The 24,468-nt window shown below is 37.2% G+C and overlaps 1 protein-coding gene and 1 long non-coding RNA gene across 3 annotated transcripts in view; one reads left to right on the top strand and one right to left on the bottom strand.

Annotated features, from left to right (window-relative positions):
* The window catches only part of LOC125965328 (uncharacterized), a 61,083-nt gene extending 48,960 nt beyond the window's left edge, over positions 1–12,123 (top strand). The window contains exons 2-3 of the long non-coding RNA XR_007479080.1: positions 11,790–11,841; positions 11,931–12,123. This is a non-coding gene — a long non-coding RNA (uncharacterized LOC125965328). The remainder of the gene's footprint in view (positions 1–11,789; positions 11,842–11,930) is intronic.
* IQUB (IQ motif and ubiquitin domain containing) overlaps positions 1–24,468 on the bottom strand; it is a 125,311-nt gene that overhangs the window by 46,330 nt on the left and 54,513 nt on the right. Inside the window, exons 11-13 of one of the 2 annotated variants that reach the window (XM_004265496.4) lie at positions 22,669–22,917; positions 21,781–21,966; positions 11,827–16,856 (exon numbers count right to left, since the gene is read on the bottom strand). In XM_004265496.4, the coding sequence (XP_004265544.1) occupies positions 16,674–16,856; positions 21,781–21,966; positions 22,669–22,917 (618 nt within the window). In that variant the 3' untranslated portion in view covers positions 11,827–16,673. Of the gene's footprint in view, positions 1–11,826; positions 16,857–21,780; positions 21,967–22,668; positions 22,918–24,468 lie in introns of those variants that run through there. The other variant, XM_033420375.2, reaches the window with a different exon arrangement.

Below are 24,468 nucleotides of genomic sequence, written 5' to 3'. Positions count from 1 at the left end.
CAGCTGCCTCTAATTTGGGAAAGATAAATGCAGGTTAGGAAGACCATTGGAAGCTGCCAAACACAAGCATTAGCAGGAAGCCAAGCTGAGTGGGAGGAGAGAGACAGCAATCCATCTGCAGATAAAGCCCCTGTGAAGTTGGGGAAGTTTTTTTCTGAGGAAGTGCCCCGGAAAGTTCATAATAATTTCTTGAACGCTTGTAAAATTCATAGCAGCAGGTATCAGCAGTAGCTGTTCACACTTTATACACCTTCACCTCCAGAAAGTAGAGTTCTGTCTCTTTTGAATCGTTTTCATGTACATTAAAAGGAAACAGTGGGAATAAGGGATCACACTTGGACCAAATTAGGATACAACGGCTTTGGATGAATCCCCACAGTACGTGAATAACCACGTAGGGCACCAAGAAGATGACCGGTCATTGAAGGGTAAACCTAATTCTGTGTGTCTCCTATCAACATACTGCATATGAAATAATAAAAGAAAGATTATACTGGTTTATAAAACACTTAAAGCAAAGAAACACTAATCCTTCATTAAACATTTAACACTTCCTGTGTCCCATATATTTTATGTACACACTTTAATTTTTAACAATCCTGCAGCTGAAATAATGCCAACTTCACTTTACAGATGAGGAGACACAGAAAGACTGCAATTATTTGTCTGTCTGTCTACATGGGTTCCTTGAGGGCAGGAATAGTATTTTACTTGACATAGGGCCCCAAGGCATAATAACTAGTCCATATTAAACTCAAGAAGTATGTGTTGAATAAATGAGTAAATGACTGAATGAGGTACAGTTGGGCTGACCTTGCAAAATACATAGGATTGGAATAAGCAGAAGCAGGGGAGTGAAGGTGGAAAAGAAAACCAGGAGGAATATCCGGCATGTGAACATGCATTTTATCAAAGAGGGATAGGCTTATAAGTACAGATGATAACAATTTCAAGAGCTATTAGGAAAGAATAACAGAATTTCCTTCTTTCAATTACTTGTTCTTGTACCTAAGTCAATTCACAAATCCCATACTGATGTAAAACACCAAACTTCAGTGTATCATTCTGTTGGAGAGTCAGAAAAAACACAGACTTCTGACTTGTATAAAACTTTATACTCTGTTCAAATCGATTTGTGTGTGCATCCCCTATATTCGTCTTCACGTCAAGTCATTTGAATCAGCAATGATTAAACATTGCTGAATTCTGTTTTGATACACTCTTAATTTCAGTTTCGACATGATGTAAAAATGTCAACTCTCTAGAATCTGAGAACAATCACTCTTCGCATGTATTTGTTAAGATTATAATTCAATTCTGCATTGTATATGGGAGAGAAGAAATTCAAATTCAGTTTACATTTCACAAACATCTTGCAACAGCTGTCCACAAGATCCTAAGAAAAGCAGACTCTGACTCTCGGTCATTATCACAAACTGTTCATATTTGAAAGATTCATAGTTTAGTATGTACTTTCCTTTCCTGATTACACAAATATGCACATTTATGGGAACTTAATGGAAATATTTCCTCCTGAATCATTAAGGTTGAAAATTCAGTATAGGTATATGTTTTTTAACATTCATTGATAACATTTTAATCTATTTTTATGTGTATTAGATTTTGTTTACTGTAAGAAATGTTCTTTAAAATCTGCAGTGCATTAAATTTAAGTTGGTAAAAGGATTATCAGAATTCTCTCCAAGTCAAGAGCATCCAGGAGACTTCTAGTTCCCAATCCAGCAAGTAAAAGCTTAGAAGTCACCACTTCGCCCTAACAAGTAAAAAGCTAAACAAACTGAAAAAGCAACAACTCTTCTTAGATCTGTAAGAGAAGTGAGGTCACAGGACGAACCTCTACCCCCAATATTGGAGAGAAAGACAGGCAAATACAGAGAATCACAACCTATTGGAGCAGAAACCTCCATGGGAACCAGTGCCAGGGTAGGGACCCTGAACTGTAATTGATGAATTGCTAGAGGCTCAGTGTGGACAAGTCTGAGAGAGAGAAAATCCAGGGGAATCCAGGCATCAGAGATCTCCACATTTTGTAAGTTTTATTTCCTGGAGCTCTCTAAGATTGTCACAGTGAAGATTAGAGAAAAATCCCCTCATGCTTAGGGGGAATGGGGAAATTAATCATTTCAAAATATGCCAGATTATTCAGTTCTTTTGAACAAGCTCTGCCCTCAGGAGAAACTATTTAACCAGAGACAAACCTAGTGGGACTTTATCAGTGCCTAACGGACCCGGGAGAAGGGAAATCCCCAACTCCAGCTCACTCTAGCCCATCCTGTCCCACTAAGTGGGAAAGAAAAATGAAAACAAAAACCAAGAAGTACGTGTGAAGTTCACAATCCAGACTCACTAAAAGACCGACACTCACAGGACTACAGAACCCTTCCCCTCCCCCTACACCTTACCACCACTACTAAAGTCCTATATTACAGCAGTTCCTTTTACCCAGTTAATGACCCATTATTAAAAAAAAAAAATTACAATATATACTAAAAGACAAACAACACAGTTTGAAGAGACAGAGCAAGCATCAAAGCCAGATCCAGATATGGCAGAGATATTGGAATTATCAGACCAGAAACTTAAAACAGCTATGATTAATATGCTAAGGGTTCTAATGGATAAAGTAGGCAAGGATGCATGAACAGATGGGCAATGTAAGCAGAGAGATGGAAATCCTAAGAGAGAACCAAAAAGAAATGCTAGAGATCAAAAACACTGTAATAAGTGCAGATAAAATGAAAACTTTTGTTTTTCTTATTCTTAATTAATCTAAAAGATAAATTCATTCAAAATCATAGCAAAAATGTATTCGACTATATATACACTCATGTATACTTATATATAAGTGAAACAAATGACAGCAATGATACACAGGATGGGAGGGAAGAATCAGGATTGTTTTGTTGTTATAAGGTACTGGTACTACCTGGGAAGTGGTATAGTGGTATTTGAAAGTGGACTCAGATTAGTTGTAAAGGTATGTTGCAAAATCTAGGGTAACCATTAAGTAACACTTAAAAAAAAAAAGGCATAACTGATGAGACCATGAGAAAATTAGAGTAAATATAATAAAGAGAGGAGAGACAATAGATTCACATAAAATAGTTAAAATCAGAAAAGACAGAAAAAGAATGGAAGAAAAGAGTAGAAACAAAGAACATGGGTAACAAATATGAGAGATATTACTACAACTATATCAACAATCACTTTGAAAGTCACTGGTTTAAATGCACCAATTAAAACAGAGATTATCAAAGTGTATCATAAAACAATACGCACCTATATGTTGCCTACATAAAACTCACTTTAAATATAAAGACAATTTTTATACAGATTAAAAGTAAATGATTGGAAAGAGATATTCTATGCTAATACTAATCAAAAGAAAACATGAGTAGCTATATTAATTTTAAATCAAGCAGATATCAGAACAAGGAAAGTTACCAGGGATAAAGAGTGGCATTACATAATGATAAAGGGGTCAATGCTCCAAGAGGACATAACAATCCTTAATGTGTTATGCACCTAACAACAGAGCCTCAAACTGCATGAGGCAAAAACTGATAGAACTGCAAGGAGAAATAGATGAATCCACTTTTATAGCTGGAGACTTCAACATCCCTCTATTAGAAATAGATCCAGTAGGCAGAAAATCAGTAAGGACATAGTTGAATTCAACAACACTTTCAATTAACCGAATATAATGGATATCTACAGACTATATACTCCAACGTGATACACATTTTTCTCAAGCCAAGAGCATCCAGTACTTTATTTTTGACTAAACTTTTTTGGTTCTCCCTCAGAAAGTCTTTCTTTTAAATATATATTATGATTCTATAAAATATACTGTGTGATAGTTTTTAAAGTCCAAAATGAAATTTCATAATGCCCGTTATGGAATGACACATTATTCCTATAAAGCAACATGGTGTATTGCATCTATAAGGGTACCATAGCATACTACCTGGAGTGTAAGTTGGAGTGGCAAGGGAGTCTTATTGTGAGACCTAACAAGAATAAAATAATCTTATATCCAAAAAAATGTGGAAAATGTTTCTTCTCAACCAGGTATTGGTAGCTCTCAACCTGTGGAAAAGAAAAATTATGACCAGTTCACTTAGGACGACACACTAACTTAACCATTTGGGCTCTCTAAAGAATTGCTTTGTGAGTCTCAAAATCCAATTCACTGTGAATATTACTATGAATATTACTGTGTTCCCTGGAGAGATTCCTCCCTGTGCATAAAAGTCTACACACTCATTGAGTCCAAGGTTGAAGGGATGTGCATAGGTTATGTAGTATAATAGTGAAACAGGACACACTCAGCCTTATCCTTTGTTCCTAGTCCTGTGCATTCTTAAGATAAGACAGCAGCATCCATTAACCAGCTCTACCCATTGTTTCCCAGTCTATGCATTCTGGCTGTGAGGGAGACACCACTTATGGGCCAAGGATTTAAAGCGTGTGCTGTATCCTGTAGGACAGCACTCCAACCTCTCAGGGTGTTGTCACCCAGATGGTGCCCTAACTGACCCTTTAGTAGGCCATGCCAGAGTTTTATCAAGTCAGGTATTTCTGGGTAATAGAGACATGGTAAGATTGGTGAATTCTGTGAGCATGACCCATTGTCTCACTTCTGCCTCTGTAAAGCAAGTTCCTTGATTGAAGGTGATATAATACATGATACCACAGATGTCACATCTGTAACCAGAGCTGCAATTGGCATCATCATCTGATTATCTTTTTTTTTTTTTAATTTATTTATTTTTGGCTGTGTTGGGACTTTGCTGCTGCACATGGGCCTTCTCTAGTTGCGGTGAGTGGGGGCTACTCTTCGTTGCAGTGTGTGGGCTTCTCATTGCGGTGGCTTCTCATCGCGGAGCACAGGCTCTAGGCGCGCGGGCTTCAGTAGTTGCCGCATGCAGGCTCAGTAGTTGTGGCTCACGGGCTCTAGAGCACAGGCTCAGTAGTTGTGGCACACAGGCTTAGTTGCTCCTTGGCATGTGGGATCTTCCCAGACTAGGGATCAAACCCGTGTCCCCTGCACTGAGGGGGATTCTCAACCACTGCGTCACCAGGGAAGCCCCATCATCTGATTATCTTTATGATAATCCACAGCTTTTCTTTAAGATCTGGATAGGATTTGCACCAGCCCAAAGCATAATTAAATGGGACTGTGGTAGGAATCCTAACCTTCCAAGTATTTGGTGGCATCAATTCCCCCATTGATGCAGTATTGGTTTTGGTTTACTTTTTCTGGGGGGAAAGGAGAGATCTGGAGGACAGTTTCAGGGACTTTCACTTGGCCCTTTCTATTATAATAATCCTCACTGCACAAACGAGGAAACACGTGGGAGAATCCTGCTAGTTACTAAGCACATGCATTTCCACTTTATATTCTAACCTTGGGGAAATAAGCACAGGATGGTTCTGTGGTTGCCAGGCACTCATTGCTGAATTGATTTGGGTCAGGAACCAGCTTACTGCCTAGCCATCACAGACTCCCAGTAAGCCACACTGATGTTTTGAATCTCTGGAGATCAGAGTCATCTCAGAGCCAGTATCTAAGAGCCCTTAGAAGGTCTGGGTATTTGTTTCCTCCTGGGCACTGTCAATGAGATAGGTCCCACTGGAGAAGGCTTGGAGGAACATACACAGTAAACACACGTTTGTGGAAGAGTCATTCTTTAAAGAGAGCCAGTCTCTCCCCACATAAAGAGTCTGTGGGTCTGTGTTAAATTAATTAAACAAGAAAGCCATTAGACTGAGAGAGCTCTAATGCCATGGCAGCAGCGTACATAAGGAAACCAAAAATCTAAGCCTGTAAATGTCTCAGGGTTATGAAATCAAAATGCTAAGGACAACCAATCACAAAGACCCAACTAGGCTTTAAGTTATAGCCAATCAAATAATTTCTGCTCTCCAATTGGAAAAGAAGTAAAACTCTCACTGTCTGCAGATGACATGATACTATACATAGAGAATCCTAAAGATGCTACCAGAAAACTTCTAGAGCTAATCAATGAATTTGGTAAAGTAGCAGGATACAAAATTAATGCACAGAAATCTCTGGCATTCCTATACACTAATGATGAAATATTTGAAAGAGAAATTAAGGAAACACTCCCATTTACCATTGCAACAAAAAGAATAAAATACCTAGGAATAAACCTACCTAAGGAGACAAAAGACCTGTATACAGAAAACTACAAGACACTGATGACAGAAATTAAAGATGATACAAACAGATGGAGAGATATACCATGTTCTCGGATTGGAGGAATCAACATTGTGAAAATGACTATACTACCCAAAGCAATCTACAGATTCAATGCAATCCCTATCAAACTACCGATGGCATTTTTCACAGAATTAGAACAAAAAATTGCATAATTTTTATGGAAACACAAAAGACCCCGAATAGCCAAAGCCATCTTGAGAAAGAAAAATGGAGTTGGAGGAATCAGGCTCACTGACTTCAGACTATACTACAAAGCTACAGTAATCAAGACAGTATGGTACTGGCACAAAAACAGAAATATAGATCAATGGAACAGGATAGAAAGCCCAGAGATAAACCCATGTACATATGGTCACCTTATCTTTGATAAAGGAGGCAAGAATATACAATGGAGAAAAAACAGCCTCTTCAATAAGTGGTGCTGGGAAAACTGGACAGCTACATGTAAAAGAATGAAATTAGAACACTCCCTAACACCATACACAGAAACAAACTCAAAATGGATTAAAGACCTAAATGTAAGGCCAGACACTATAAAACTCTCAGAGGAAAACATAGGAAGAACACTCCATGACATAAATCACAGCAAGATCCTTTTTGACCTCCTACAGAAATGTAAATAAAGACAAAAATAAAGAAATGGGACCTAATGAAACTTAAAATCTTTTTCACAGCAAAGGAAACCATAAACAAGACAAAAAGACAACCCTCAGAATGGGAGAAAATATTTGCAAACGAAGCAACTGACAAAGGAATAATCTCCAAAATATACAAGCAGCTCATGCAGCTCAATATCAAAAAAACAAAAAACCCAATCCAAAAATGGGCAGAAGACCTAAATAGACATTTCTCCAAAGAAGATATACAGATTGTCAACAAACACATGAAAAGATGCTCAACATCACTAATCATTAGAGAAATGCAAATCAAAACTACAATGAGGTATCACTTCTCACCAGTCAGAATGGCCATCGTCAAAAAATCTACAAACAGTAAATGCTGGAGAGGGTGTGGAGAAAAGGGAACCCTCTTGCACTGCTGGTGGGAATGTGAATTGGTTCAGCCACTATGGAGAACAGTATGGAGGTTCCTTAAAAAACTACAAATAGAACTACCATATGACCCAGCAATCCCACTACTGGGCATATACCCTGAGAAAACCAAAATCCAAAAAGAGTCATGTACCAAAATGTTCATTGCAGCTCTATTTACAATAGCCCGGAGATGGAAACAACCTAAGTGCCCATCATCGGATGAATGGATAAAGAAGATGTGGCACATATATACAATGGAATATTACTCAGCCATAAAAAGAAACGAAATTGAGCTATTTGTAATGAGGTGGATAGACCTAGAGTCTGTCATACAGAGTGAAGTAAGTCAGAAAGAGAAAGACAAATACCATATGCTAACACATATATATGGAATTTAAGAAGAAAAAAAAAATGTCATGAAGAACCCAGGGGTAAGACAGGAATAAAGACACAGACCTACTGGAGAACGGACTTGAGGATATAGGGAGGGGGAAGGGTGAGCTGTGACAGGGCGAAAGAGAGTCATGGACATATACACACTAACAAATGTAAGGTAGATAGCTAATGGGAAGCAGCCGCATGGCACAGGGATATTGGCTCGGTGCTTTGTGACCGCCTGGAGGGGTGGGATAGGGAGGGTGGGAGGGAGGGAGACGCAAGAGGGAAGAGATATGGGAACATATGTATATGTATAACTGATTCACTTTGTTATAAAGCAGAAACTAACACACCATTGTAAAGCAATTATACCCCAATAAAGATGTTAAAAAAAAAAATCTACAAACAGTAAATGCTGGAGAGGGTGTGGAGAAAAGGGAACCCTCTTGCACTGTTGGTGGGAATGAAAATTGATACAGCCACCATGGAGAACAGTATTGAGCTTCCTTAAAAAACTAAAAATAGAACTACCATATGACCCAGCAATCCCACTACTCGGCATATACCCTGAGAAAACCATAATTCAAAGAGTCACGTACCACAACGTTCACTGCAGCTCTATTTACAATAGCCAGGACATGGAAGCAATCTAAGTGTCCACTGACAGATGAATGGATAAAGAAGATGTGGCACATATATACAATGGAATATTACTCAGCCATAAAAAGAAACGAAATTGAGTTATTTGTAGTGAGGTGGATGGACCTAGAGACTGTCATACAGAGTGAAGTAAGTCAGAAGGAGAAAAACAAATACCGTATGCTAACACATATATATGGAACCTAAAAAAAAAATTTTAAAAACTGGTTCTGAAGAACCTAGGGGCAGGACCGGAATAAAGACGCAGACGTAGAGAATGGACTTGCGGACACGGAGAGGGGGCCAGGGTAAGCTAGGACAAAGTGAGAGAGTGGCATGGACACATATACACTACCAAATGTAAAACAGATAGCTAGTGGGAAGCAGCCACATAGCACAGGGAGATCAGCTCGGTGCTTTGTGACCACCTAGGGGGGTGGGACAGGGAGGGTGGGAGGGAGACGCATGAGGGAGGAGATACGGGGATATATGTATATGTATAGCTGATTCACTTTGTTATAAAGCAGAAACTAACACACCATTGTAAAGCAATTATACTCCAATAAAGATGTTAAAATAATAATTTCTGTTCTTTGTTTCCACACTTTCTCAATATAAATCTTTCCCCTGGTTCCTTTTGGCAGAACGCCCCTAACCACTTAAGGTTTGACACGGCCCAATTCAAAGAGATTGTACTCAAATAAACTCTTAAAATGTTTAATATGCCTCTATATTTTAACATCCATGAAATAGCTTAAGTTTGAGAACTCTGGTAAAAGACCAAGATTCCTCACTACCATACTTTAATTATTTTTCTGACCTTCGGAACTGGAATTTTTCTGCTCATATAGAACCATACTGCTATAGTGGATTGAAAGGTAGCTCCTAAAAAGATATATCCATGTCCCAGTACATGGACCTGGTACATGTGACCTTATGGGAACAAAGAATATTTCCAGATGTGATTGCATGAAGGATCTCTAGATGAAATCATCCTGGATTACCCAGGTAGGCCCTTAACCCAATGACGAGTGTCGACATAGAGACAGAAGAAAAGACACAGACACACATAGAGGAGGAGGCCCAGTGACCACAGAGGCAGAAATTGGAGTGATGCAGCCAAAGCAGCCGAAGAATGCCTGGAGCCAGCAGAAGCTAGAAGAGCAATGAGGAATTCTCCCATAGGACATGCGGAGGGAATGAGGCTCCGCTGAACCTTGATTTTAGACTTCTGGCCTCCAGAACTGTGGGAGAAGAGATCCCTGTTGTTGTAAACCACGCAATCTGTGGTAATTTGTTACAGCCTCTAAAAAACTAATACAGCAGTCCATTTCATGCCCATGGATCTGATCATCAATTAACCATTGTTATAAATCCCTGCAGGAACAAACCACTCTGCCCCTAGGGTTCTTATTATAACTGCCCACTTTTTTTCTGATGCTTAAGTTTCAGCCTCACTTCTAGCACTGGGGATTGCATTATTCCCATTAAACCAGGCTGTCAAATTCCACTGCAGCCACCACTGTCATCTCCAGCTTACAGGGAATAGTCACCACAGAGTTTTTCAAGGATCATAATCCACTTACGATCGCATTTTTTAATGTCTTGGTGAAGACCCTCTCGTGGAGTATAGACACCTTTAAGAGGCATCTGAGAAAGTTGCACATAACAGATCCACTCCAACAACCCATCTTCCTAATATTTTCCAGGGGGAGTCCTGGCATTTCAAGCTCACTGATATAGGTCACTTTTGAGTTTAGGCTCCAGTTAACACATATAGCAATTCTCAGGGCCTCAAGCCAACACATTAAATCTTGAATTCTAGGCAAGAACATCAATTTGGCTTGATATAATCTTTTGTTTTACCCTTTTTAGTCTAACATCCTTACAATAAATTCTTATATATACTCCCCTGAATCTAAGTAAAAATTGACACACTCCTGAAACTCTTTCAGTATATAGGCTAACTCATACCAGACCATACATTGCTCTTCCTCACCAGTATCCTTACCTAAGCATGAGATCTAACCTGGGTGCACATCTAATTGACAAGACAACTCTACACACATTACAATCAGGCTTCAGACTTAATCCTTAGCCACGTATTCCCTGTATATGCAGGAGATAATTTCTTTAGAGCTGTCTTAAGGGCTTTCTGAATTTCTGTCTGGGTCTGTATTGGACATTTAAGGCTTTCAATATATCCATTTCTTTATGGACTCCCTCTAGTGTAAGAATACCCATCTTATGCCACAATCTTTGTCATCAAACTGACTAATTGCATTTCATCTCCCTAAGCTTATCGGCCATCCTGCACCCCGTTCCATGCCTCCACTGGCGAAGTTTTGAGTAATCATGATGCTACCACACACTGCATATTACCAGTGTCCCATTTCCTATATGGAGGGTACCCACATGCTCTTCAAACATGTAAGCAGCCCGAGCCTAGGATTACATCTTAAAGTCCATTTACTGGGACCACTCTTGGTACCAATTGCTGCTTTGTTCATGGTCCAGCAGAACCTGTTGGCAGATTCAAACTGGCTAATTTGAGAAGTATTTAGTAAAAGGACTGTTTACAAAGGAGATGACATTGTTTAAGGAAATCAAAAAGAAAAAGTGAAGCACCTTAACCCAGCTACAAAAGAAAGCCATTATCACCCATAAGCTGAAGAAGTAAAGAGAAGGAATGAGCCTCAGAACTCAAAGAGGGTTGAAGAGTAGGAGGGATGACCGTCCAACCACAGCTGTGGTCTTAGGCAGATAAAAGCAGTCACTTGACAACAACAGACCAAAAGGCAGATGGGAGAAGCCAGGGTAATAAATATCTCAACCTCTTTCTCTCAGACCTCAAATTTCCTGCTGATGCTTCCTATTGACCAAACCCAGCTGAGGAATATTGTGCACTCATTGATGCACTGCATAAATATCAGCCTCCAAGGGCACAAAGATGAGAAGAGAAGGGGGGAAGGCAGAACTGAAGAAGCACATGAAGAATATCCGGGAAAAACCATATGCTTTTATCTTTTATTACACTTTTTGGATTTGGTTTGCAGTCAAATGCTCTACCACTGAGCTATCCCCCTTATTTGCTAATATTTTGTTTAGGATTTTTGCATCTATATTCATAGTGAAATTGGCCTATCATTTTCTTTCTTGTACTATCCTTGTCAAATTTTGATATCAAGGATATGCTGGCCTCATGAATTGGGGAGCATTCATTCTTTTTCTATTTATTAGAAGAAGAATATCTAGTTAGTAGAATCAGAATCTTTCATTCCTTTAATGCTCAAAAGTGACACAAGATCATTTTAATTGCGTTACATTGGACAAAGCATGCTACATAATCCTGCCTCACTTCAAGAGGATGGAGAATTGCAATCAATCACCCAGTGTTCCTGGAAAGAGAAGAGAAACAGCATTTTGTACCTCTTGACTCATTTCCCTTTTTTTTGTTTTCCATTTCTAAGGTTATCTGTATCAAGAACTGTGAAGTATCTGAAATGCTGTCCTAATTGCAAGGTAACAAGTTTGGTGCCACAAGTTCATAAATGATAGTAAAAGACATGAGACTCCTGGGTCAGAGATAAAGCACAATTTATTTTTCACAGAAACAGCAGCAGCCAGAAGATCAGCATTTTGCCCTAAATCCCTCAGGGTGACACAAAGTCCAGATGACACATGCACACTGTGAGCTGCTTCATAGACTGGGAATGCTGGGCTTAGAGACTATGAATCTTTTACAGGGAACAGTGAACACTATATCTTCTAAGACTGCTTGCTTTACAAACATCCTTGAAAAAAGGAGAACTAAGTACCTCTGCTCAAAAGACGTGCAGAAATGTTAAAAACCTATGGAGAATTGTTTCCCAACTGACTTTTTGTTTTAAGCCTACTTGCATACCCAATGTAGAGATTAATTCTCCATTTATATTGTGAATAATAATTTATCAAAATAAAGTAACTTCTTTTGCTCTTTTTCTTCTTGATTTCATCCTCGATATTAATATTGCCACCAATTATTTTGTTGTCTATTTGTATATGACTGATATAGTTTTACTATATATCTTTAAATGTCATTTTATTGGGGGTACATATCTGGTACACAGCTTGTAGTTCACTCCTTTGATACCATATAAGAATAACTATCCTTGGGCTTCCCTGGTGGCGCAGTGGTTGAGAGTCCGCCTGCCGATGCAGGGGACGCGGGTTCGTGTCCCGGTCCGGGAGGATCCCACGTTCCGCGGAGCGGCTGGGCCCGTGAGCCATGGCCGCTGAGCCTGCGCATCCGGAGCCTGTGCTCCGCAACGGAGAGGCCACAACAGTAAGAGGCCCGCGTACCGCAAAAAAAAACAAAACAGAATAACTATCCTTTACTAGAATTTTAACCCATTCAAATTTATGCACTGTGATATTTTTAATCTTGTTTTTCTCTTATATATACTTCCTATTAACCTAAAAAAACAAACAAAACCCCTTTATTTCACAATAGTTCTCAAGTTTGTCGCTGTTCCCTTTTTCTCTCTAGAAATGTGGAGTTTATAATTCCATTTTCATTCTGCTAGCAGTTGCCTTTAAATTTTTTAACTAAATATTTGAATACCAACTTTCCTACCTATATATCCATTTACTCATCTCCCCTTGAAAAGATTTGGAACACTTTTATCCCTCTGAACCCTCCTACAGCAGACATTTAGTGACAATACTCAGGGTATTTTTTTGTTGTTGATTCATATTTTTGTTTTTTGCAGTATAGATTTTTATTTGAAAATTTGTTTTTGTTCATTGCATTGTTTCATAACCATACAAATGATGATCATTTAGAAAGGATTGAAGTTGCAGTGCTCACTGCCATTTCTCATATACAGTATCATGCCCAGACCCTACCGCCATAGTTTCGAGGTCAGCTGGAGGACAGAATGAGTACACATAGACTGATGACATGCTTCCTGCCTAACAATGTCTTCCTGTTGTCTTCACCAAAAAAAATTTGCCTGAAAGTAAAATTCTTAGGTCATTTTTTCACCCTCAGAATTCAAAAGTCTTCAACAGAAGTGTTCCTCCTTCACCTTCTGGCACTTAGTGTTGCAGAAGAGAAATCTATGCTGTTGTTATTGACTTTTTTCCTTGTGGCTTTTCCTCTTCAACTTGAATGCTTATAGAATTTGTCCAATATTTCTGAAATCCAGAAATGTCATGAGGTTGTGTCTATGTGTATCTCTATATTAATTTTCCCAGTACTTGGTAGATCCTTTATACAGCTATGGATATATGCCTTTTTAGCTTAGGGAAATTAGCTTTAAATCTCCCTTTGCTAATTGTTTCTCCTTCTCTACTCCATTTTAGGCTTATGTTATTTCTAGTGTAGACAAAGCAAAGCTGTTAGACTTATCATTTTTGCTCATCTTCCTCATTTCTTTGACTTTTCCTCTGAATTCAAGGGGACTATCTTTTTTTTTTGACCGCACCGTGTGGCATGCAGGATCTTAGTTCCTCGACCAGGGATCAAACTCATGCCCCCTGCATTGGGAATGCAGAGTCTTAACCACTGACTGGACTGCCAGGGAAATCTCTAGGGGACTATCTTGAGCTAATCCACCCAATCCCTGTATTAGCTTTAGCTTTCAAGTACCAAATCTGCTCTTCATTGCCATTAGTGTGTTGTTTATTCTAATTCAGCAATTGTTTATTTTGTTGTATTTATTTATTTATTGTAATGATTTATGTAATAGCAATTTTTCCCAGTATTTTTTTTCCAAAAGATGAAAAATGCTATCAAATGTCCTTAATATAGTTGAGATCTGTTAAATGAATATTTGTTCTCATTCTTCAAAAGGATCCCTTTTTTGATTTTTGAATCTTTACGTATACAGTGACCATCTTTTTTCAGCTTGTTTTTGCAATATTGGGATATAAAACTTTGTTCTGTTCTACTGTTTAGGCCTCTATCCATATAATATAGTCCTAAAGGAGAAAGAAGGAAACACCTTCTACAGTTTCATTTGTTAGTGGGCCAGGGGAGGTGTGCTCATCAGGTCATAAACTAGAGAAAAGCAGGTCCTTCTACGGCAGGGGAGTTTAACTTCTTAACTGGTTGCTGTCCAGTACCCTAGTGCCAGGATTCTAGTAGGCAGCAACTGGACTTTTTCCCTGCTGGCTGCTCTCTAGCCTGACACCATCTCTAGCCCCTTCTGCTGTGGATTTTTGGAGACCTGTGTAAAATGAGAGCTGTAGTTCCAATGGGATGGAAAAGAGTTTCCCAGAAGAGTTGACCTTATTAAGCAAAGTCTCTCTGTTGTTGAGCCTTTTTTTTTTTTTTTTTTTTTTGCTCTTTGTGGTTATTTTCCCAGCCTTAAATTAAGGTGCTGCCCCTTTTCATGTATGATTCAATAGCTCTGGTTGCCTGCCCTCGCTCTGCCCCCCACCAGTTGTACTCCACAAGTCTTCCATTACTATAAGCAAGTGCTTTACTCCTAGGGCAATAGAGGAACTCTCAAAGTCCTCTACTTGCCCCTATCTATTGCCCCCTCGCTGCCTGCTGCCCCAGCCCTTCCTGCTGCCTCCTCTGCTCTTCCTACTCTGACCTGGGGGTTTCTCCTGAACTGTCTTGTGAAAACCTGGTTATTTCCATTCCAGTGTAAACCCACTTTTGTCTGTGTTAAATTTTTACCTGTTTATTAGTGATCAGAATGGTCCCCAATCTAATCCTATCTGCAATTTATTGTTTAGAAAGTTCCCAGAACATCTGAATTGTCTATGAAAACTTGAAAATAACAACAGCTTTATAGTGCTTCCCTTTTCAATGTTTAGTTCCTTAAAGACAATAATCATGTGCCATGCTTTTGCTAAGGAAAAAAACTGTGGATATCCTAGAAAATATGTTGCTAAAATGTTGGTAAATATTTATGTAGAATAAATATTAATATTTAGATTGAATTCCTTGACTCCTTGATCACTAAACTTGAGAGAACAGCCTCATTAATTACTGATTGAAATTAAGAGAATTCTCTCTCTCTATATATATATAATATACACATACGCACATATATACTTACATATAAGTATAATATATACAAATATATATGTTGTGTGTGTATGAAATATTGCTACTTGAATTATAGCTCTTCACTTTCACTTTTAATTCTTCTCTCTAGCTGGATGTCTTCTCTTTAGCCAGCCAAATGCACTCTCCCACTTGTCTCCTCTGATCTTTGCCCTGAAGCTATACGAATTATGTCCACAGACTTCTATTTTTTCTGCTTTCCTTTCGGGTTCTTCCAATGGGAAACCCAAGCAAGAGACTGGAGGAAGAGAGAAGTATGAGGTCTGATATTTATTTCTCTAGCTCATGAGATCACCTAGGGCCCTGAGAGTTGCTCACTGATCTCAGTTATCTCCTTTACACTCTCTTTCTGGGTTCCCAGACCGTTCCCTCCCCAGATCCATTTGAGATTAGGGTAGACACAGCTTATCTGATAGTGACCCTACATTCCTACACTATTCCCTTAGTTTCCCTACACACTGCTCACGCTTTATAAGAAGTCCCTTTGTAAATAAACTCTCCTTGAATTATCCTATTTTGAACGTATTTCCTGTTAAGATTGACTCATATACCGTTGTTCATCATTGTACGTCCCTGACATGCATGTGGTCAAGGTTATTCCTTTGGTTTATTAGGGAAAGGAATTGTTATAGTTTACTTGACCATTTTTATTGTTCTTACAGAGTTTCATCATTGCCCCACAGGGAGTTTTTCTACCATAGAATAAAATATAGTTCCACTGTTCACCCTGTTTTCCAGTATGGAATGAACTTTTTTGTTTGTTTATAGTTTGTTTTTTCATTGAAATTTTGAGAAGAATGGAAGATGAAAGTAGAAGATAAAATGTGAAGATTCAAATCCCTATATTAAAACATAGCATCTTTTATCCTATATGTAAAGATTTTCATGAAAGAGTATTCTATAATGTTTCCTCTCATCCGTATACTGACTATTCTCCTGTAACTACAATTTTTTCTAAAATAAATTTTTTGAGTTGAAAATTAAGCCTAGCTTTTGTTTGTCTGTTGATTTTAAGTATAATATAATGTAGTTGAAATTTTTAAAAATTTTAATCTAAAAATAAAATGTTCTCTTTAAAATATTAATTTCAGTAACACAATTATATTTAAATTTAACACTAACGATAAAGCATTTGTATAGGGATGTTTTCTCTTCATACAACTTATGACACTATGAAGAACAATTAAAATCAATAAAAGATAAAATTCTACTACCGTACTGTGTGACCTCTGTATTACTCTATTAGCAGTGGACAAAAATGCTGATCATCAAACAAATAGTCCTGGATCTTTTAAGGACTAGGCCTGTGGATATCTATAATCTTAGATGTTGGTTCTGATTGATGTTTCTTTCTGATCTCATCTACTTCACCATCACCAAGTAAAAATGAAGCCAGCACTGGAATTTGTGAAAAATAGTTCTTAGCCAGGAAATGTTTGTGTTTGATCTTGTGAATAAACAAGGGTTCATATCCCTGAAAAGAAAAGAAAATCAAATTCTATTAAATGTCACAAATATATTTTGCCAAGTAAAAACACTTTTATGCCTCAGTGCCTTTACTTCTCAGTTCTTTCAGCCCAGAAAACATTTATTCTCACTTTGTCCATCATCTTTCGGGGCTCAGCTTTTATGACGCTTTAACCTGGAAGCCTTTCTTGATTCTCCCTCTGACCTCTCTAAGTCTAAACTAACCCCTCCTTCTTATATACTTGCAAGCACTTTCATGTATTTTAATTGTAATATTTAGTTCATTCTGCCTTGAATTTCACTATTTACTTGCAAGTCTCTTCCATGATGATAAGAAAGGCTCCTTAAAGATTCAAACTGAGTCTTTTTTTTTTTTTAATATTTATTTATTTATTTTGGCTGCGCTGGGTCTTAGTTGCAGCACGAGGGATCTTTTTTTAGTTGTGGCATGTGGGCTTCTTAGTTGCAGCACTAGTTCCCCGACCAGGGATTGAACCCGGGTCCCCTCCATTGGGAGTGTGGAGTCTGACCCACTGGACCACTAGGGAAGTCCCTCACACTGGGTCTTTTTCATACATGTGTGTCTTGGCACCATAAGGTAAAGAGTCAATCAATATTTTTGTGTGAATGCTCTTGTCACCTTAGTTCTCTTTAAATCTATTTCAATACTGATACAATTACCCACTTGAATTTTTTTTTCTAAAATTAGTCCTTCCCTCTATATCTCCAGAGTTCAAAATAAAGATCACAATGGTGCTGTGACAATGTAAGCTTCTCTTTAGTCACCCTTTTTACTACCTTAGATATGAGTCCCTGCACTGTTTCTCTTGTGTTTCTCTTCTGTCTTCTAAATAGAAAATAACTTTCCTGCCTTTATCAAATCTTTGTGCCTTTCCATTTTTATTTGTTCATAATTAATTTTTAGGCTTCTTGTCTCTCCACAGCTATAGCAGCACTTTGAACTTTCTCTGTTATGTAGCTTTGCCACATTATAAGACAATCTGTTTTCTAATGAGGGGGCACAATGCTAGTTGCCAACCCAATATTCATTCTCTCTTGCATTCATATTTAGAGGCCCAACTCTATATAGGGGCCTTATTTTGTATTTTGTGATGTGCTCAGCTTTCTTAGGCTTTATTATAGCTAGGGGTGGCCATATGACAAGTTTCTGACATATATATGTGTGTGTATGTGTATATATATATACACACATATATATGGCAGAAATATATATATATTTATATATACACACATGTATATATGTACATTTTTAAAAAAGAAGTCATTGGATAAAGCTTACAGGGAAGCTTTTTAGGAGTGGGAAGTACCTTTAGGCTTTTGCCATATCTAGGAGGGGGATATAATGCAGAAGATGAAGTAGCTATCTGTCTCTAAGAGTACACAATCATTAGGGTTAAAGCCAAAGGTTAAATATAGCTGAGGAAGAAGTTAGAAGGCCTGGGTTTCTGAGAGCATTGTGGAGCTACCATACAAGTCTCCAGATGCCAAACTCTGGATCCCTATTATATAAGACAACTGACCCCATATTTGATTAAGTCATTATACTGCTTAGTCCGTTATTTGCAGCTAAACTCAAATGCAACTGAAACAATGAAGTATTGTATCCATTACATTTCCTTGCTTTTCCCCAAGCACTTATCACAATATCCGGCAGATTGAAAAGCAAATTCTGGTTGAATTAATAAATACTGTCTATTCTCTTTATTAATCTTTTTTGCTTTCTGTTTTTTTTTGGGCTGCATTGGGTCTTTGTTGCTGTGTGCGGGTTTTCTCTAGTTGTGGCAAGCGGGAGCTGCTCTTCGTTGCGGTGAGTGGGCTTCTCACTGCGGTGGCTTCTCTTGTTGTGGAGCATGAGTGCTAGGGGCACAGGCTTCAGTAGTTGTGGCATGTAGGCTCAGTAGTTGTGGCTCGCGGGCTCTAGAGCGCAGGCTCAGTAGTTGTGGCACACAGGCTTAGTTGCTCTGCGGCATGTGGGATCTTCCCAGACCAGGGCTCGAACCTGTGTCCCCTGCATTGGCAGGCGGATTCTTAACCACTGAGCCACCAGGGAAGCCCCTCTTCATTAATCTTAATTGACTCTTCTTTTCAACCAAATCACAAATACTACCTGTACCTCCTCCTAAAATTTGTTTTCTGAAAGGTTAGGTATCTCTTTACTAAGATATCTCCTTACTAAAGATCCTTCCATAGTGTCAAGTCAAGATAAAGAAAGCCCTGGAGAAAAGGAGCCAAAGGATGTGGCATTCTTAAAGAAAGCATTATGTAGAAATATCCTGGGCTTATTTTAAAGTTTCCTCTCTATGGTATGTATATATACACAATGGAATATTATTTAGCCGTAAAAAAGAATGAAATTCCACCATTAGCAACAATACAGATGACCTAGAGAGCATTATACTTAGGGAAATAAGTCAGAGAGAGAAAGACAAATACTCTATATTATCACTTACATGTACAATCTAAAAAATAAAACAAATGTATACACCAAAATAGAAACAGAGTCACAGATACAGAGAAAAAAACTAGTGGCTGCCAGTGGGGAAAAGGAAGGCAAGATGGGAGTATGGATTAAGAGGCACAAGCTACTATGCATAAATAAATAAGCAACAAGAATATATTGTACAGCACAGGCAAATATGGCCATTGTTTTATAATAACTTTAGAGTATAATCTATACAAATATTGAATCACTGTGCTGTACACCTGAAACTAATATAATATTATAAATCAGCTATACTTCAATTTTTTAAAAAAAGTTTCCTCTCTACAGACAAATTCACCAGGTCAAAATACTCATTTAACCTTATTCCAACACTTCTTAGCCCATATTTCATTCAAGAAGTACTAACACATTTCTGTTATACAACATTAAACAAAACATGTAGAGAACTTTATAGGTTTTCAAAGTGCATAAAGGCAAAAAGTAATCATCAAAGATGAGAATAGCACATTATGGTACATACAATAAAAGGAACAATAAGTAACTCTTAAAGAGTAATATAATATGGAAAAATATCCATTATTCCCATTTTATAGATGAGAAAACCGGGGCATTGAGACATTAACAAACTTGCCCAACTTCTCCCATAAGTGATAGAGCCAGAATTCAAAGCTCTAATCTACTCTAATCCTTTATACCAATTTCATGTTTTTCGCTAACCTTTATAAAATTTTGCAAAGCAAAGAAGGAAGGTCTTAATGTCCTGCAGATCGTTAATGACAGAAATGGGGAAATACTGGGTCAGGTGTCTTGACTTTAAATCCACTATTGTCCTACTCTGGCCATTGCACACACCAGGAGAAACTGATCTGCCTCATATACAGTTCAAAGAACAGAAGTCTTTTTCCATGCTTTTCCTACAATTTGTATCATGATTGCAGGAGTCAAGATTATTTTAAGTTTCGAGTAGTTTTTTACTCAATGAGATAGCAAATACCTCTGTGCATTTAGGAAATTCTGGAAATTACAACAGGACATAAACTATTCTTTAAGTAGGCTGAATATTAATACTTAAACGATTACACTAGCCCAAAACCATAAAAAGGCAAATTTTTTAGTTTGTCTGAAATGACAATTATATTTGAAGTCATTTCTTTATTTACACTAGGGTTGCTTGGCGTAAACGGAGCTCTATTTATAGAAATTCAGTAAGATCCTGAAATTAGAAATGCATGTGAATAGAACATTTAATTTGATACTGCAGTAATTTGATTAAATACACAAAGGGAGTTGTGTGTATGAATTGAAGAAGCAGTGGAATATCAGCTTTGGGAGTGAACTTCAATCCCACTATGGGTCCTATATGAAACACTATTGCTAGTATTGGCTAGGCTTTCAGTGATTAAATATTTATGAGGCAGCTTAGTTTACTAAATATAATATTTAACATAGCTTCAGTTTCTTGTTACCCTTTCCTTCAGTCCCTAGAGTAAAATTTTTCTTAGCCTGACTCCTAATGGAAAATTATTCAAAAAAGTTAAAACTTTAACTAGTTTCTCCTCTTTACTCCTTCCCCCTCCCTAATAAAAACACAGGCAGGAAATAGCACGATTCAAAACGACTATTATATTTGAAGTCATTTCTGTATTTTCCCTTAGCTGACATCTTGCATGGAATTAAAGTACAGCAATTTAATTAGCAGAAGGCAGAGAATCAATATCAGATGTTGGGATCATAGGCTTGCTTAGTATAAACGGAGCTTTCGGGGAACTCATCAGGGACCCCTCAATTCTGTTCATCAAAATGTTTTACAGATTGCATCTTATAAATTACTGGAATTAAATGGTATTTAATTTTTACAGTGCTTTCCCCACTCCTAGTTAACTGGAAGCAAATGAAAAATGAAGCCTCAGAACTATACCCCATCAGTATGATTGTCATTTAGGGCACAAAATTATGAACAGAATTTATTTGAGAATCTACCGTGCTTTTAGGCAGACTTGTGATGATTAATCAAAGGACAGACTTTAGGTTTCAAAATACCTATCTGGTGATAATATTCATTTATTCATTCAACAAATACTTATTAATTCCCTAGTCTGTGACACTGTTGTAGGTATTAGAGATATAGACACAAATAAACTAAACAATATCCCTGTTCTTATGGAATTTACTGTGGAACTAATGTGCTTGAACTTGCTATTATTAGGAGGGTCTGGTTTCATGTTAGGTACTTGGAAGACTTTCAGATGTCTTATCTTTACCTTTTAAGTGTCTTAGCTTCCTTTCAATTTTAATCTCTGCCATACATACCATCCATGTATTTTGTTACTGTTATCCATGGGTTCTCTGTTTCTTAATCCAATGGAAGTATTTAACTTATGCATGGAATGTAGTAAAAGGCAGTCAAGTTACCTCTAATAATTCCAATGACCAAATTAAGGTCCCAAATAAAGTTTGACCTCCTTACCTCTTCAACACTCTTTAGCTTGAGATGAGCAGTGCCTTCATCTTTGGTAAGAAGAATGCAGTTCCAGGGCGACCACTCCAAGGACTTATCCCACCTGACCATGACCAGATCATTGAGATCGTTCCAGGTACTGAGCACTGACTGGGATGCCCAGATGTTCTCAGTCAGGTACTGAATATCTTGTAGCTGCATGTCAAAACATTTGTGAAAAACAATGTTTTCTTCTAAACATAAAATTTTAAATTATTCTATTACTTGAGAAAACAAATTATACTGAGTATATTTTTTAAAGGAAAACATTATTCATGAGGTTTTCTGCGCACATGGCTTATTTCTCATCAAATCTCTGCTCATTCTGCCCAAACCATAATATATTACCAATCTCACAGTCATGACTGCATCTTTAACCCAGAGTAAGCTGTGTATATTTCTTCCAATATGCTAATTTTACCTTACATTTATATGGTATTAAGTACTTTTCAAAATTCATTAGTAACTATCATCTTATCCTCACGGTTACTGCAGATCATTTTATTCCCATTTTACAAATGAGGAAATTAAGATTTAATAAAGAATAAGCAATTCGCTTAGCGTTATTAAAAACTTTATTGTTTTAATGAAAAAAGAGGGAAAAGGGAAGAAATGAAATAACTGTTTTAAAACTTTTTTAAAAAATTTTAAACCATATTAGCTAAAGCTCTTGAAATGACTTTCTGTCACAAGGTCTGCATATATAAACTCAGAATTGCCAGAGAGGCAAGCTTCACAAAGAATAAACATGGGAAAGAGAAACATTATTTTAATAGGTTTGGATGGGAAAGCAGAAATCTTTTCTGTAAAATCAATGGACAAATTTCATCCATGATTGGCAACATTTACTGATCATACCTGCATCAGGAAAGCAATTTTAGAATCATCTTCATAATCAGCTTCTGAATAGTAAAGTCGTTGAAGTAAACATTTGTACTTCAAACATGATTCTCGTTTTTGAGTCTCATTGTCAAGGTTAATGCAGTGGCGACAGCGGTAAATGTGGTGTGAGGTGGATGATACAGCAAACTCTGTAGAAGGCAAATAGAGCTGGCAACTGAGGCAAAAGTAAATCTTCTTATAAAACTTCAGTGGATCTTGAGGGACCTGAAAGAAAGAAAGAAAGAAAGAAAGAAAGAAAGAAAGAAAGGAGGGAGGGAGGAAGGAAAGGGAGGGAGAGAAGAAGGAAAGGAAAGGAAGGAAGGAAGGAAGGAAGGAAGGAAGGAAGGAAGGAAGAAAGGAAGGAAGAAAGAAAGAAAGAAAGAAGGAAAGAAAGAACGGGAAAGAAAAGAAAGAGAAGGAAAGAAAGAAAGAAAGAAGGAAAGAAAGAATGAGAAAAAAGGAAAGAAAGAAAGGAGGAAAGAAAGAAAGAAAGAAAGAAAGGAAAGAAAGAAGGAAAGAAGAAAAGGAAAGAAAGAAAAAAGAAACGAAAGAAAGAAGAAAAGAAAGAAAGAAAGAGAAAGAAAGAAAGAAAGAAGAAAAGGAAAGAAAAAAAGGAAATGAAAGAAAGAAGAAAAGAAAGAAAGAAAGAAGAAAAGGAAAGAAAGAAAAAAGAAAAGAAACGAAAGAAAGAAAAGAAAGAAAGAAAGAAAGAAAAAAAAAAGAAAGAAAGAAAGAAAGAAAGAAAGGAAGAAAGACAAACTATAACAGCCAGGCCAAATGCTAAGGGCTAATTTATCTTAGAATGAGATAACAAGTTGGTTAATTTTAAAGTCATATTTTTTCCTTAACTTCCTACTCTATACAAAATTTAAATTTCAAGTAGTATTCATTTACCCTACCAAAATATTAAAAATCTCTATTATTCATAAACTTTTAGATATACATGGTAAAATCACCTAGAAAATTAACTGACTGAAAAAAATGAGTCAGTAGAGGCTTTGAGTTGCAATAGTAAGAAAACTTCCCAAGAAGAAAAGAAAAGAAAGTGCTTTGGCACTTATTTTTAAGAATTTAGATTTTTGGTGCTATGCTGTGTTAATTATTTTTACAGGCAATAGCTAGATTCACACAGAAATTAAAGCCCACTAAACCAAGTGTTCTCATTTCATTTATCTTAACACTAAATTTAGATTGGCTCAATTATCAATATTCAAAATTTGAAATTCTGCATTATATGGTAGTTCTATTTTTAATTTTTTGAGGACCCTCCATAATGCTACATTTCCACTAACAGTGCACAAGGATTCCCTTTCTTCCACATCCTTGCCAACACTTGTTACCCTCTGTCTTTTTGAGTAGACATTTTAACTTTGGTGAGATGATATTTCACTGAGCTTTTGATTTGCATTTCTTTGATTAGTGATAATGAGCACTTTTTCATGTACATGTTGGCCATTTGTATGTCTTCTTTGGGAAAATGTTTATTCAGGTCCTTTGTCCATTTTTAAATTGGATTAAAATTATTTTGTTATTGAGTCGTACACGTTGTTTTTGATACTAACTCATCGGATAAATGGTTTGCAAATATTTTCTCCCATTCAATAGGTTGCTTTCATTTTGTTGAATTCTTTCCTTTGTTGTGCAAAAACTTCTTAGGTTGATAAAATCCCATTTGTCTATTTTTGCTGTTGTTGCCTTTGCCTTTGGTGTCACGAGCAAAAAATTGTTGCCAAAGCCAATGTCAAGAAACATTTCCCCTATGTTTTCTTCTAGTAG

The sequence above is a fragment of the Orcinus orca genome, chromosome 9 (assembly GCF_937001465.1).
Source record: "Orcinus orca chromosome 9, mOrcOrc1.1, whole genome shotgun sequence".
In the NCBI taxonomy this organism is placed as follows: domain Eukaryota; kingdom Metazoa; phylum Chordata; class Mammalia; order Artiodactyla; family Delphinidae; genus Orcinus; species Orcinus orca.
The sequence above is the reverse complement of the archived record's forward strand: the minus strand, read 5'-3'. Positions and strand labels throughout refer to the sequence as shown.